We start from the raw sequence: 14,335 nt of genomic DNA, 5'->3' as shown, positions 1-14,335 counted from the left end.
GTGGTGTTGGGAGAAGACTCTTGAGAGTCCCTTGGACAGCAAGGCGATCAAACCAGTCAATTCTAAAGGAAATCAGTCCTGAATATTCATTGGAAGGACTAATGTTGAAGCTCTAATACTTTGGTCACCTGATTTGAAGAGTTGACTCATTCGGAAAGACCCTAATTCTGGGAATGATTGAGGGCAGGAGGAGAAGGGGGCGACAGAGAATAAGACTGTTGGATGGCAGCGCTGACTCAACTGGCATGAGTTTGAGCAAACTCCAGGAGTTAGTGAAAGACAGGGAAGCCTGGCATGTTGTAGTCCATGGGGCTGCAAAGAATCAGACACAACTAAACAACTGAACAATGGCAATGTGACCTAGTAGTTCCACTTCTGGTTATTTATCCAAAGAAAATGAAAACATTAAGAAACATGTTCTTCTTTGTTGACTGCAAAACTATTTACAGTAGCTGAGATACAGAAACAAAGTAGGTGTCCAACAACAGATGGATACAAAAGATGTAGCATATATACATACACGTATATACACACACACACTGTGTATGTGTGTGTGTGTGTGTGTGTGTGTGTGTATACACTGGAATATTACTCTGCCATTAAAAGAATGAAATCTTGCCATTTGTGGCAACATGGATGTACCCAGAGGGTATTATGCTAAATTAAATAAGTTAGAAAGAGAAAGACAAATGCCATGTGATTTCACTTGTACGTATAATCCAAAAGCCAAAGTAAGACATGAACAGACTTATAAGTACAGAGAACAAATTGGTAGTTGCCAAAGGGGAATGAGGTGGGGGGATTTGTGAAATAGGTAAAGGGGACTAACAGGTAAAAGCTTCCTGTTATAAAATAATAAGTCTCAGGGATGTAATGTACACACAGGAAATACAGTTGATAATATTGTAACAACTTTGTATGATGATGGATTGTAACTGGATTTATTGTGGTGACCGTTTTGTAATGTATAAAAATATTGAATTGTTATGCTGAACACCTCAGACTAATATCATAGTGTATGTTAATTACAACTCAATACAAAAAAGACAGCAAGTTACTCTGTAGATCAGAATCATGCTCTGCACAGCTGAGCGGGGTCAGGCGATGACCGTGAGTTAAGGGTGGTACTTGGTACACCTGGGGTGAACCCCTGAGGACCCTTCACACCAAGGTCTTTGCCACAGCTGTCATCACATTGCCTAGTCTTTCTGCGGCTTTCACAGTGGTGTTTTTGTGGAAAGGACGAGGGAGAGGAATAGCTATTGAAAGGTCATCTGAACCTTCCTTTAGGACAGGTGGGATTCTATAAACCCATAAGGGGATGTTGCAAGTTTCCAATGTAAGCAAAACAGATTTCTCCCTTCAGTATAAGACACATACATCTGACTGAAAACTGAAAATTTGAAATCGTTTCTGCTCCTTTTTCCATCTTTTTATGTGAGAGAATTTTATTTGAAATGTCATTTTTAATTAGTCTTCAGCATCCACTATATCCAGCAAAACAGTTGTCTTTATCATTTCTATAAGTTTTCTTTACTAGCTTTTAATAATAAATAACACATATCCAGCACCTAATGTGAATAAAGCATTATTTTAAGCATATATATACATACTAATTCATTACACACAAAAAACTCTATCAAGCTGAAGCCATCATCATCTATATTTCCCAGATGAGGACAAGAGGCTCAGTGCCCAAGGTCACATGGACAGTAAGTGATGCTGAGATTCAATCCAGGAGCACTGACCGCGCAGTCTAGCTGTATCTTTCACCACTGCACGAAGCCTAATTTTAGTCTTCAAAGCTACGAAACTTTTGACAGTGTAACATTAGTCATCTTTCTCTAGTTCTAGAATCAAGAATGAGACAAAGTCTAGCAAGTTATATATTGAGTGTAGGTAGAGATGCATCCCACAGATTCCAGGATATACCCCTCCTATGACATAGCCAAACAAATTATATGATCATCTTGCTCAAGCAGGAAAAGAGGAAAGGAAGTGAAGCCAGCTTACTGATCTCGGGCAGCAGCTTGATGGGGACAAGGAGAGGAAGGGTACCAAAATGAAACTGCAGAGAAATCTAGAGCCAATCTCTAGCACCTAAACAGATCATCGAGAACTTCCCTGGCTAGTCCAGGGGCTAAGAGTTTGCTTGCCAATCAGCGTACACAGTTTTGATCCCTGTTCTGGGAAGATTCCACGTGTCATGGAGCAACTAAGCCCTCGTACTGCAACTGCCGAAGCCCACATGCCTGGAGACCATGCTCCACAACTAGAGAAGCCACCAGAGTGAGAAGCCCACCACAGCTAGAGAGGAGTCCTTGCTCGCCACAACTAGAGGAAGCCCACGTGCAGCAATCAAGATCCAGCATAGGCATAAATACATAATAAAATAATAAATCAGGCTATCAATGCAAAGCCAAAGCACACACAGCACATGCAGGAACTGTAACGAAAGGCCAGCAGAAGAGAGATAATCAGAGAAGATGACAGCTTGCAGTAATCCAGACACATCCTGGAGATGGGCGCAAATGACCACTGGGGAACTCTCATACGCTTTCAGCGCATGTGCACAGATAGGTCAGGTCCATTCACAAGAGCAGGAATAAGATAGTCATATACAGTAATAAGTTCTATGACCATCAAAGCTGGCACACAGGATGTATGTCCATAAACTTCTATGTAAGATAAGCAGTAAGAGTATGCATTAAGGTGACGGATAAACAAGGCAATTCAGACCATAAAATTCCAAAGGATCAATAATATATGCAGGAAATTAACTTTACAATAAAGTTAACAGACACGCAAATAAAATATCAAGAAAGTAAAAACCTTGACTAGCTGTAACCCTGACTAGTAATTCTTTTTATTATGGTCTTCAATACAATTTAACAAAAGTACTGATCTTCTAGTATATGTGATTGAGGACACTAGGAATTACAGGGACTCAAATGCCATTAAATTGCAACTGCACAAGGTAATCGCGATCCATCATCTTACTAACACAAGTAAACAACTGCAGTACCATAAGGAACATCAAGAAAAGAGCTGGTCAGAACAAGGAAACGTTTAGAGGAAGGAGGTGGCATTTGAGATACATCTAAAATCTCTCCAGTGAAAAGGACAGGCGGCGGAAGACAGGGAATGACGTGGACAGAACTAGGGTGGTGACAATGGGTTTAAGTGAAAGGACCAAAGTAAGAAACCCTGCAGCCCTTGGCAGCCAGTGTGGTCAGATTCAGGGAGAAATCAAAGATGAGAGGAAACATCTTCCTTTATAGAGTATCTTAATCCCAGCCTGGCACTAGGGCAGCCTCTTGAAAGAAGACCTCACACTGTTCCTAAGGACCACCTACCTCAGCATCCCCTGCCATCCTCACCACCCAGGCTTCAGGAGAGGGGCTGCAAGCCCTGGACACTCTGACTAAAGCTAATTAATAATCCTTCCCTTAAATCATTGCACCCCCAGCAGTGTTTTACATTCTCCACTTTTACCTCCACAGTACAGCTGAGACAAAACCAACATATTTGGAAAGAATTTACTAAAGGCTGATAGTGAAGTTGCTCAGTCGTGTCCAACTCTTTGCGACCCCATGGACTATAGCCTACTACACTCCTCTGTCCATGCGATTTTCCAGGCAAGAGTACTGGAATGGGTTGCCATAGGGATTGATAAAAGGGAAGAAACCCCCAAAGATATAATGAATCAGAAACAAGATAGAGGTTAGCCCCCTGGGCCCATAGAGCACAGTTGGCATCAGGCCTTCCCATCTCCACATCTTTCCAGATGGTAGATACTGTGTTTAATGACCAGGCACCCCTCAGAGTCAGGCTCCTCAGAGTCAGCCCAGGATAGCAAACACACGAGCCCAGCCTGTGCTGTCTCCCATGCCCCACTGTGGAATCTGCTTTTTACCTAATCAACTAATTAGTCAATTATATGAGACCTGATCTTGCTCTTCACCCTTATAATTCTCAACAATGAAAACCACAGCCACTCCAACAAACAGCAAAACACATACCCCACACACATACCAAACACATAAACACAACCATAGAAAGGATCCATTAAAAAATATAGGAAGTGTTTAAAAGGAGCTGATTAGTGAAGACAGGGGTGGGGGGGAGTGAGAAAGAAAGAAAGAGTCAAAGGAAAATGACCTTGGTTTGTGAAGTGGTCGATTTTGAAAAGTCAAAAATACATCCAGGCAGAGATACATAGCAAGTAAAGAAATGGGGTGTGTGTGTATATTGCTCAGTCGTGTCTCTTTGGGAACCCATGGTCTGTCCATGGAATTCTCTAGGCAAGAATACTGGAGTGGGTTGCCATTCCCTTCTCCCAGAGATCTTCCCAACCCAGGGACTGGCTTGAACTGGGGTCTCCTGCATTGCAGGCAGATTCTTTACCATCTGAGCTACAGTTAATAAAGGAGGTTAACCCTAGAGATGCTAAAAAATAAAGTTGCAGTTCTGGGAATGTTTAAGTAGAAAGTATAAAAAAAGAGGCAAGGGAGAGGAAGAAAAAACCTTTGGGAATGCCCCTATCATACAGAGTAGGGGACACAAGAGGAAAAGAGGAATTGACAAGACGGAGACCCGGAGGATGCAAATGAGACAGAAGGTGGTAAAGAGGACACACTCAAGAAAGAGGAAGTGGGCAGCTTTAGAGAAAGAGGCAGGTTAAACTAAGCAAGCCCACTGGATAGAAAGGAAAGAACACAGCTGCTTTTGGAGTGGCAGGATTTAGCACAGTGGTAGGGGAGGTCAGAACCTGGGCGAGAGTGATCAGCAAGAAGGGGTGGGGCATATGCCTTCACTTGGAGGAAGAAAGGAGATGGGATATGAAGGAATTAGGACTCTACATTTGGCTGGTACCGAGAACCCGCCCATTATAGTCACTGCTGTCTCTCCAGCACTAAGACCTATTCTTGGAAGAGGTACCCAAGAAATACTGTTCATGGAATGTTGCCTATTCAGTGAATGCTGTTGTTTGATTAAGAAAATGAATTAGTCAATGAATACAATACTAATTCTTGAGGAAGGACAAGAGAATAATCTTGCTATGGCACTCGTGTTATTCAGGTATGAAGGCTGCAGTTACACTCTCTGAAGATCTAGTTGCAAGATAAAAGCTGTTGATGCAGTTCTCATCTGTTGGATTTAGTGTGGGGCAGAGAGTGTCAGTCCCACCAGTGAGAGAGGCTGAAGTCAGTCTCTTTGACAATCATCTGAAGAAAGAGGGAGTCTTTCAGTACTGGACATTAGAACTCAGAGGAAAACACCAGGACAGCCGCAGAATAGAAATCCCCCCCTGTCATGAGCATGAAAGCATGAAGACATGCTGAAAGGAGATCCTGGGAGCGGGGCTTAGGAGGGGCAGGTTGTCAAGAAGGGGCTCTCCATGTGGAGGGCAGTGGAGAGCAAGGAACTGAAAACCCAGATGAGTGCCCTCAGGGCTGGGAAAACCCTTTCGGGCTAGAGGACACCTAACTCAGGCTACTGGTTCTTGTCCTGTGTATTAAATCTGTTTGTTCTGGCCCACATTTAAAGTTTTTGAAAGTTCCTGTCTGGGTCTGAGACTACGGAAGGATTCAGCCAGCACTGGTAACCCTAAATGGCAGTAAGAGCAGAAAAAGCCCAGGGATTAGTGCTCCAGACTAACCACCAAGACATCTTAAAGGTTCTGAGTTTATTTTATTAGGTGACATGGTATTCCCTTACAGGGAATCCAAGAAAGGAATTTGTTTTTTCTCCTGTTGCTGCTCATTGTGTTTTTTCTTTGATTCTGACCAAGGAGAGCTGAGCAATTCTGACATCTAGAGGGATAGAACTGTAGAGAACAGCAGAAAGGTTTGGTTAGAAGCACCGAGACAATGTAGTTAAACAAAGCCCCAGGAGAGAGGAGAGGCCACGGGGTCCAGAGAGCTGGGAAGGCTTGTTTTTACAATGCAATACAAAGAAACATCAAGAGCAAAGAGATGGCAAGCAAACAGAGCTCAGGTGAGAAGCCGAGGGGACAGAGTCAGCCAGAGAGCTGATGCAGCGCAGAAAGTTCACACAGCTGCTGCGGCGAGGCTGCCAGAGGGCTGCGGAAAAGCCTCTGCAATCTACAGGGCCTGGACTGTTGGAATTTCTAGAAACTCTAATCAGCACCATTTAATACTATCAATACCTAGAGCAATACTTGGTAACCTGAAGCTTTTGTTTTTTTGATTGAAGATGCAATCTTACACTTGAGCCAAGTTCAGTTCACCATAATGGATCCATATCCACATATCAAGTCATAATAATGGGATAAACTCACACCTCATCGCACAGTCATCTCAGAATTTTAAAAAGATTCTAGTCAAAGGAATTACAATTAATTGTAATTAATTAATTACACCCTGCTTATTTTCCTTCAAATAGAGTCAAGTTGTACTGTTTTGTACCAAGACCTTTAAGCTCTTTCAGATGAAAGAAATCTTAAAAATTATCTAGTCCAACCTCTCAACTCTAATGACCTCAGTTTTTGACATCTGTGGCAGACCCGACCAGTCCCTACCAGCAGCCTTGTGGCCCTCTCTGTTTCTCGGCCACCTTTGTGGTACACCATATAGATAAGCTCTGACCAGCTGGACACTGATGGACCTAAGCTAAGTCACCCCCAGACTTCACCCTACCTTGGATGGAGAAGGACCAGCCAACCCTCATCATATCAGACTCTGCTTGAGATGTAAATAAACTTCCATCAGCATTCACAGATATATCTCTTTCAGCAGCAAACATTAATTGATTTTCAAGCCTTCTTTTAATTACCTAGCAACTAATGAGTTGCCAATCATGCCAGAGAAAGTGGTAGAGATTATTATCTATACCACTTATCTAAGATACAAAGGATTAAAAAAAGACAGCAAACCAGTCAAGTAACTCATGTTTAAAATATAGTGGCAGCTTAAATTATCTAAAGGTTATTGAGACATGACTTATAAGGCTTTAGCCTCACCCACTAAGAACCAAGAAATAAGCTACAGAGGTCTTAAAACAACCCAGCCTGAGAGCTAAATGGCACTTTACAGCTTTGATCACTAGTTAGCCTCTCAGGCTCCAGTTATTCACTCAAATCATCTTGATGTAAATAAAACAGTCTTGAAAATCCAGTTTGTTATCTCACATCAGATAGCTTCAGATAACTACTAGGAAATTGGAAGCCATAAGAATTACTGCTAGAAGGGTGCATATTACAACATTCTGAGATCCATTTGTAAAGGATATCACCCATTTTATAAAGGATGATTGAAACTTGCCCTTCCTCAGAGTCTTGAAGACATCATTGGAGGTCTGGTAAAATTGGTAAAAATGACTTGGTATCCTCAACTAGTTCTTGTAAGTTTCCAAAGAAGGTAGGACAATGTGTAATAAGTCTCTGCAAATGGTTACTCAAAAGAGTTTCAGTGTTTAAGGCCACACACTTGCTTATTTGAAAAACTGGCATGTGAGGGCCACCTTACTCCCCCAGTGCACACGTGATGATGTTCAAATATGCAGGACACTGCCATCTGCACACTGTTCAGAAGCAAAACTGAGAATAAGTGGCTCCTCCCAAACCAATGTGGGTGCTCAGATCCAGACAGAGGGAAATCAGAATTCCATGGGCAAAATCAAGATCCAAAGATCATGTGAAGCAGAAAAGATCTTAAGTGACCATTCTGTTCAAGCCCCAGCAGAAGGGCTAGATGCCGGGAGGGCACCCATTCATCTCCCTGCAGAGCAGAAACCAGAGCCCATGTCCTCTGCTTTCTGAGCTCGAGTATAACTATCCACATCATACACACACAAAAAATCCTTTCTGAACTTACATCTTCTCCATCCCTTCCCAGGCCTCCCCTTGATCCTGATCCGAAGGCCTGATGTGCTCACCTGCAGAAAGCAGTGCCCAACTGGGGCGTGCTCCGGAAGCGTGGCGTTGTACACCTGCTTCAGGAAAACGGGCTCGTTGTCATTCACGTCGTCCACGGCGATGCTCACCAGGCAAGTGGCCGAGAGCGGGGGCTCTCCGAGGTCATGGGCCACCACTCTCAGTTCTATGGCCTCCTGGGCCTCTCGGTCCAGGCTCCGGGTGGTGCTGATCACACCACTCTCGGGATCAATGCTGAAGGATGGTCCACACTCAGCGGGGGGCCTCGGAGTCTCTGGGTTACAGAGAGCGGGGAGAGGAAGCAGTGCATAGCGCAGCCTGGCATGGTCCGTGCCAGGCTCATCTGCGTCGGAGGCACTGACGCACAAGACCATGGTGCCGGGAGCCGCGGCCTCGGACACCGAAGCCCAATAATGCTCCTGGCTGAAGAGAGGTGGCTGATCATTGAGGTCAGCAACCCGGAGCAGCAGCGTCTCCTCGGTGCTCAGCGGCGGCAATCCCGCATCTGTGGCCACCAGTCGCAAATCATACAGGTCTCGGCTCTCCCTATCTAGGGGCCCCTCGACGCAAAGGAAAAATACTCCTGGGGAGCCTCCGGACCGCAGCACAAAGGCTCCCTCACCGCCCTCCAAGGTCAGAGAGACGCTCCCGACTCCGAGGCCTCCATCGAGCTCCCCGGCGGCTTCCCCTTCCTTCTCTGGGTCACCTTCCGCGTCTGACACCGAGACCCGAGCCACATAGTCGCCGACTTGAGCGCCCTCGAAGACGCGCGCGGCCCCTCCTTCGGTGAGGAAGAGTAGATGAATAGCGGGCGGGTTGTCATTCACGTCCAGCACCGCGATGGACAGGCGCACGGTGGCGACCTCGGGCGCAGCGCCTCCGTCACGGGCCTCCACCACCAGCTGGTGCCAGGCCTGCGCCTCGCGGTCCAGCGGCCTGTGTACCCGCACCACCCCGCTCAGCTCCTCCACCACGAAGTAGGCCGCGTCGTCCAGCGTCCTGCCGCTACCACCGGCCCCGGGAGCCTGCCGGGAGCGGATGCTGTAGCGCACGTGGCCGTTGGGCCCCAGGTCACGGTCGGTGGCGCGCACGCGACAGACTTCGGTGCCGGGCCCAGCGTCCTCGCGAACCGCGGCGCGGTACTCGCTCTCCTCAAAGACTGGAGGATTGTCGTTCTCATCCAGCACGCACAGTTCCACTCGCAGGCGGCCGGTGCGCCGCGGGCGACCGCCGTCCCAAGCCTCGATCTGCAGCTCGTGTGCCGCCACCGCCTCTCGGTCCAAGCGCCGAAGCAGCACCAAGTCTAGGGGCTCAAGGGGCGACGAGGACGGCAGCGACGGTGGCGACCCCGGGGCGCCGTAGCGCAACTGGAAAAAAGGTCCGGCGGGGTCCTCAGACAGGTTGGACGGTTGCGCCAGGGTGTAGCCCTGTATGCTGAAAAGCCCAGCGTCCGGGTCTCGGGCGCCTGGCAGGCGGAAGGCGGTACCTGGTGGGCTGAGCTCGGAGACGTTGAGTTGCAGGGAGTCCAGAGGAAAGCGGGGCGAGTGGTCGTTCACGTCGTTGACTTGAATCTCCACCTGCACCACCGCGCCCAGCAGCGTGGCGGCCACGAAGCTGTAGTGGTCGCGCCGCTCGCGGTCCAGGCGCCGCGCCGTGCGGATAATGCCTGTGTCCGGGTGCACTTGGAAGTCATCCAGCAGCGGAGAGTCATCGGAATCCTCCGACAGAAAGAAGCCGCCCCTCTCCTGCTGCTGCTGCGTGGCGGGCAGCCCCGCACGGATGTCGCCGACCAGAGTGTCTGGAGGAAGGCCCTCGTCCACGGAAAGGCTGAGGTTGAACACCTGGGCAGACGAGCCCGAGGCCGCCCACAGCCACGCGTGCACGCAGAGCCCGAGCAGGAAGTGCTGCGCCCAGGCGCCGCCGCCCTGCCGCCCGCGGGGTGACCCTCCGCTTCCAGGGAGCAGGAGGCGCTTCCAGGCTGGACGCCCTTCACCCATCCTCCGCCCTGAAGGGCTCATGTCTCCGCCAGCTCCTTGGGAAGGCTCCCTGGTAACTGCTAGCTTGTGGCGGAGTGGCAGAAAAATCCAGGAGCCTCTTCGGTATCTGAGCCAAAGAAGAAAAGACTTTGTTTGGCAAACAAACCGACAGACGCAGGAGTTCCCGTGGTTACATCTGCAACTGGTGAAGACGTCCTTCTCCCGCAGCTCGCGCAGACAGGCCGGGGGAGCTCGAGCCGCTTCCACCGCTGTCAGCCACCTTTGAGCCCCTGGATCTCTTTACACGAGTCTCATCTCTTTTTCTCTCTCTTTTTATTCCTTTGACATCTGTTCCTTGTTCGGCTCGGCTGGTTTGTTCCCCCTGGTAAAGTCAGGTGCATTATTTCCTTTGCCAAAAAGGATGAAATTATTCAAAGCGCGCACATACGGAGAAGCTGGGGGTCGGGCCGGGGAAGAGGGTAAGGTAAGGGCGGGAGGGCGCGGGGCTGGAGCGGGAGGGAGGGAGGGAGAGGCGGATCCGACTGCGGCGCAGTCAGCGGCTCCCGGGCGGCCGCGCCCGCCGCGTCTTGGGGCGCGGGGGACCGCGCGCCTCCCGCCGGTTCTCCTCCGCGCGCCGTGACGCGGCCACACACTCGGGCGAACTCCCACCTGCGAGGCGCAGCTGCAGCTGGGCACGTTCCTGGTCAGGCTAGGGGCGGAGGAGAGGAGAGCAAACGTGAGAGGAGCCGGAGATGGGGACCATGGGGCGCGTGGGGATCGCGCAGGCTGGGCTAGGCGTGAAAGTGGCTAGGGGTGGGGAAGGTGAGGGGACAGCCCTCCCCGCTCCATCCCTGAGACTGGCTCTGCAGCGGGCCTGACGCTGGGGAGCTCCTGCCGAGCGGAGAGGGCGGGGGGGTTATCATTACACTGGAGAGCCAAACTTGTGTTATCCATGTGGCGAGAAAGACTCGTCCCCAGCGGAAGGACAGATGGAGTCAAAGGCCGATGCACAGCTGGGGCCGGAATGATTGCAAAGGGGGAGAAGGCGGAACTTGGAAAAACCTTCGAGAAACCCTGAGAAATCTGTGACACACATGGTGCAAACCAAGCATTATTATGCCGCGCTACCACTCGGCGAGACGTGTGAGCGACTTATCACTCCCCTCTGCTACCGGCAATGACGACAATAGATTCGGCTTGCGAACACTTTTTATGCATTCAGCGCCATCACAACACTTCCAGGATGGTTTACGATGCTGATTTATGGGCAGAAAGACGGGGTAGCCGAGGCCATCACCTTCCCAAGCTCCACGAGCAGGGAAGTTTGCAGGCGAAGCAACTACTGATACCACTCTCAAAATAGCTTGTGTCTGAGCCGGAGATTATCAATGAATCGCGAGTTTCCCTTCAATTATCCGTAATAGTAGGATAAATTGCCTCTCTTAAAAAAATGCCAGAGGAAAGACTCTGCCCTCTCAAGGATGGCTTGTCATATTTAGCAAATGGTTTCTGCAATTTTGCATTTAGACCAGAAGAAAGGCTTAATTTCCTAGATACTGTTGCTCTCCTTTGTTGTTGTTTAGTCCCTAAGTCCTGTCTGACTCTTGAGACCCGAGGGACTGTAGCGCGCCAGGCTCCTCTATCCATGGGATTTCCCAGGAAATAATCCTGAAGTGGGTTGCCATTTCCTTCTCCAGGAGATCTTCTGACCGAGGGATTGAACCCACATCTCCTGCATTGGTAGGTGGATTCATTATCACTGAGCCATCAGAGAAGACATTTAAGGAGCACCAAAAGCCCTGAGTAGCAGTCCCTTACAGCAAGATGTCTTTTTAATATATATATAATTGCTAATCTACAGCCATACCATCACCCCTATGGCTGATAAAATAACAATAAATGTATTTTATAGCAGACAATTTCATATATATGGAGACATTATTGAAACAAATTCAGTGTCTCTAAACCAATGTATCTCTTCTCCATTGAGATTTGTTACTAGTCTTTAGTCTCCTTTAACCTCAGCCTCTGAAATCTCACCCTCACTAGGCCCCCTGTCCCTTTGTAAGTGATCCTCAAGCAAACATCCAGACTGATACTTTTAAAACTAACTCAAATCATGTCACACACACCCCCAACCCCACCCTCCCCTCTTAGAACCTGTCAGTATATTTCCATTATACTTGAATGTTAATTCAGACTCCCTTCAAAGAGTGCAGGACTCTACCTAGCATGGTGCTATCCACCCTTCTGACCTCACAGCTGTCCATCCAGCTCCACTGCCTTCTTTCTGACCTTAGTTCCTATTGCGGACTGAGCACTTGGGTCTCCTTCAAAATTCATGTGCTGAAATCCTGTCCCCCACCCAGTGTGATTGGCTTTAGGAGGGCAAGTTTTGAGGGTGATTAGATTACTTGATTTTCCATCCATGGGGTCGCTAAGAGTCGGATATGACTGAGCGACTTCACTTTCCCTTTTCACTTTCATGCATTGGATAAGGAAATGGCAACCCACTCCAGAATTCTTGCCTGGAGAATCCCAGGGACGGGGGAGCCTGGTGGGCTGCCGTCTATGGGGTCGCACAGAGTCGGCCACGACTGAAGCTACTTAGCAGCAGCAGCAGCAGATTACTTGAGGTCATGGGATTAGCGCCTTTAAGTGAATGAGGAGAGGACCTGAAGCTCTCTGCTTCTCACCATGTGATGGTAGAAAAAGCCAGTGGCCCACAAACGGGAAGAGGTCCTGCCCCAGAACTCGACCATGCTGGCACTCTGATCTGACTTCCAACCCTCAGAACTGTGAAAACAAGTGTCTGTTGTTTATAAGCAACCCCCACGCCCACCCCAGCATCAGTGACTCAGTGGACATGAATTTGAGCAAACTCAGGGAGATAGTGAAGGACAGGGAAGCCTGGCATGCTGCAATCCATGGGGTCACAAAGAGTTGGACACAATTGAGTGACCAAACTTTGTTCCAGCAACTTGAGCAGACTATGACAGCTTGTACATTTGAATTGTGAGGCCCTTTCTGTGCCTGGGAGTTCTTTCTTCTGATTTGTGAAGATCTGGCCATTTCTCACTCAGGTCTCAATTCAAATACCAGCTGTTTGGAGACCTTCCTTGACCACCCTACCTACCTCAAGTAGCTTCTCTGCCTTAAACTGCATCCTTATATTAGATTTCATTCACAGTGTCCATCAGCACCTGAAATTAGTTTGTTTCATTCTTTCATTTATTATTGTAATCTCAACCCTCTTCAGGCACTTTAAGTGCTGCTTTATCCCAGAACCTAGAAGAGTACTACCGTAGTGTGGCTTTATTCACTAAATGTCTGTTGGATGGATGACTGAATGGATGGTTGTTGAACTGAAGAATAGATGGAAAGATGAATCATTGAAGGGGGTGGGATTTGAAGCCATAACTCAGAAATAATTGGTGTGAGATCTTTTATTGTGGTGAATTGTATCTTCTCACTTTAATCATTTTGAACATTCTATGGAGCTTTATGCTCATTTTTGAACTTCTTCAACTTATTTGGCTAACTATATCATTATCAAATATTTACTTGAGTCTAAAAATAAAGGAAAAGGAGCTAGTTTCTCCACAGCTTTCACTGACACATTCACTGTAAACAGTGGTTTAGTTTAGAAACAAATGGGAAATCAGGAACTTGAAACATCTATTTTCCCATTCGTTTTTAGGCTTTCTCTTTCATCATGTACAATTCAAGGTCTCCTGCCCATTTCACAGTGTCCTTTATTGAATTCCTGAGCAGCCTTCTAGAATTAATAATTCAATTTAGTTGAGTAAAAGAAATAATATTTCTCAAATATGCAAAAAATAATTGTATATAGCACAGGGGTCAGCAGCCTGCAAGAACCAGGTCCAGATCTGACCCTCTTGAGAGAAACATCAGGGTATAACCAGCAATAATTTGGGTTTTGAAGCTGGGAAGCACTGGCTCTGTTCTATAATTTGGGGCAAGTTATTTCAATCTTGATAAACGTTAATTTCCCCTTCTCTAAGCTGAGAATTAAAATATTTAGCTCTCAAGGATGTTATGAGCCTTAAAGGAGACAATGTATGTGGACTAGCACATAGAAAGCATCCAGGAGATGCCACTTCTCTTGTCCTCTGTTGCTTGCTTGATTAATGTTTTAGGGGTAAATGTTTGGGGTAAAATGTTTGGGGATTATCAGTAATATCAAACTCTGACTTCTTAGCCCCCTTGAGTATTAGGAGAGGAAAAATATAAAATTCCTAGAGTCATAAACAGAAATTATCATGGGCAGAAATAGCAGATTTTCCCTTGGTGATACTTGGTTTAAGTAGTACAGGAAGTCCATCATCAAAAACTTTTTCTCCCAGTCTGTAGCTAGGCCATCACTTTGTAATAGTTAACTTAAATAGTCTAAATAGTAAGGGCCTGAAGAATCTCACATAAACCCTTCAGGAAAGGAATT

The 14,335-nt window shown here is 47.4% G+C and overlaps 1 protein-coding gene across 1 annotated transcript; it reads right to left on the bottom strand.

Moving 5' to 3' along the window:
- Positions 1-7,734: 7,734 nt before the first annotated feature.
- Positions 7,735-10,338, bottom strand: LOC107133268 (protocadherin-23-like). Its single transcript, XM_015475326.3, has one exon. The coding sequence runs from the start codon at positions 9,913-9,915 to the stop codon at positions 7,735-7,737; it is 2,181 nt and encodes a 726-aa protein (XP_015330812.2). The 5' UTR covers positions 9,916-10,338.
- Positions 10,339-14,335: the final 3,997 nt, after the last annotated feature.

The sequence above is a fragment of the Bos taurus genome, chromosome 17 (genome assembly GCF_002263795.3).
Source record: "Bos taurus isolate L1 Dominette 01449 registration number 42190680 breed Hereford chromosome 17, ARS-UCD2.0, whole genome shotgun sequence".
NCBI classification, from domain to species: Eukaryota; Metazoa; Chordata; class Mammalia; order Artiodactyla; family Bovidae; genus Bos; species Bos taurus.
Note: the sequence above shows the minus strand (reverse complement) of the source record. Positions and strands in the feature narration are given on the sequence as shown.

Coding starts and splice junctions, on each gene's coding strand:
- LOC107133268 (XM_015475326.3), bottom strand. CDS start 9,915: ATGAGCCCTTCAGGGCGGAGGATGGGTGAAGGGCGTCCAGCCTGGAAG.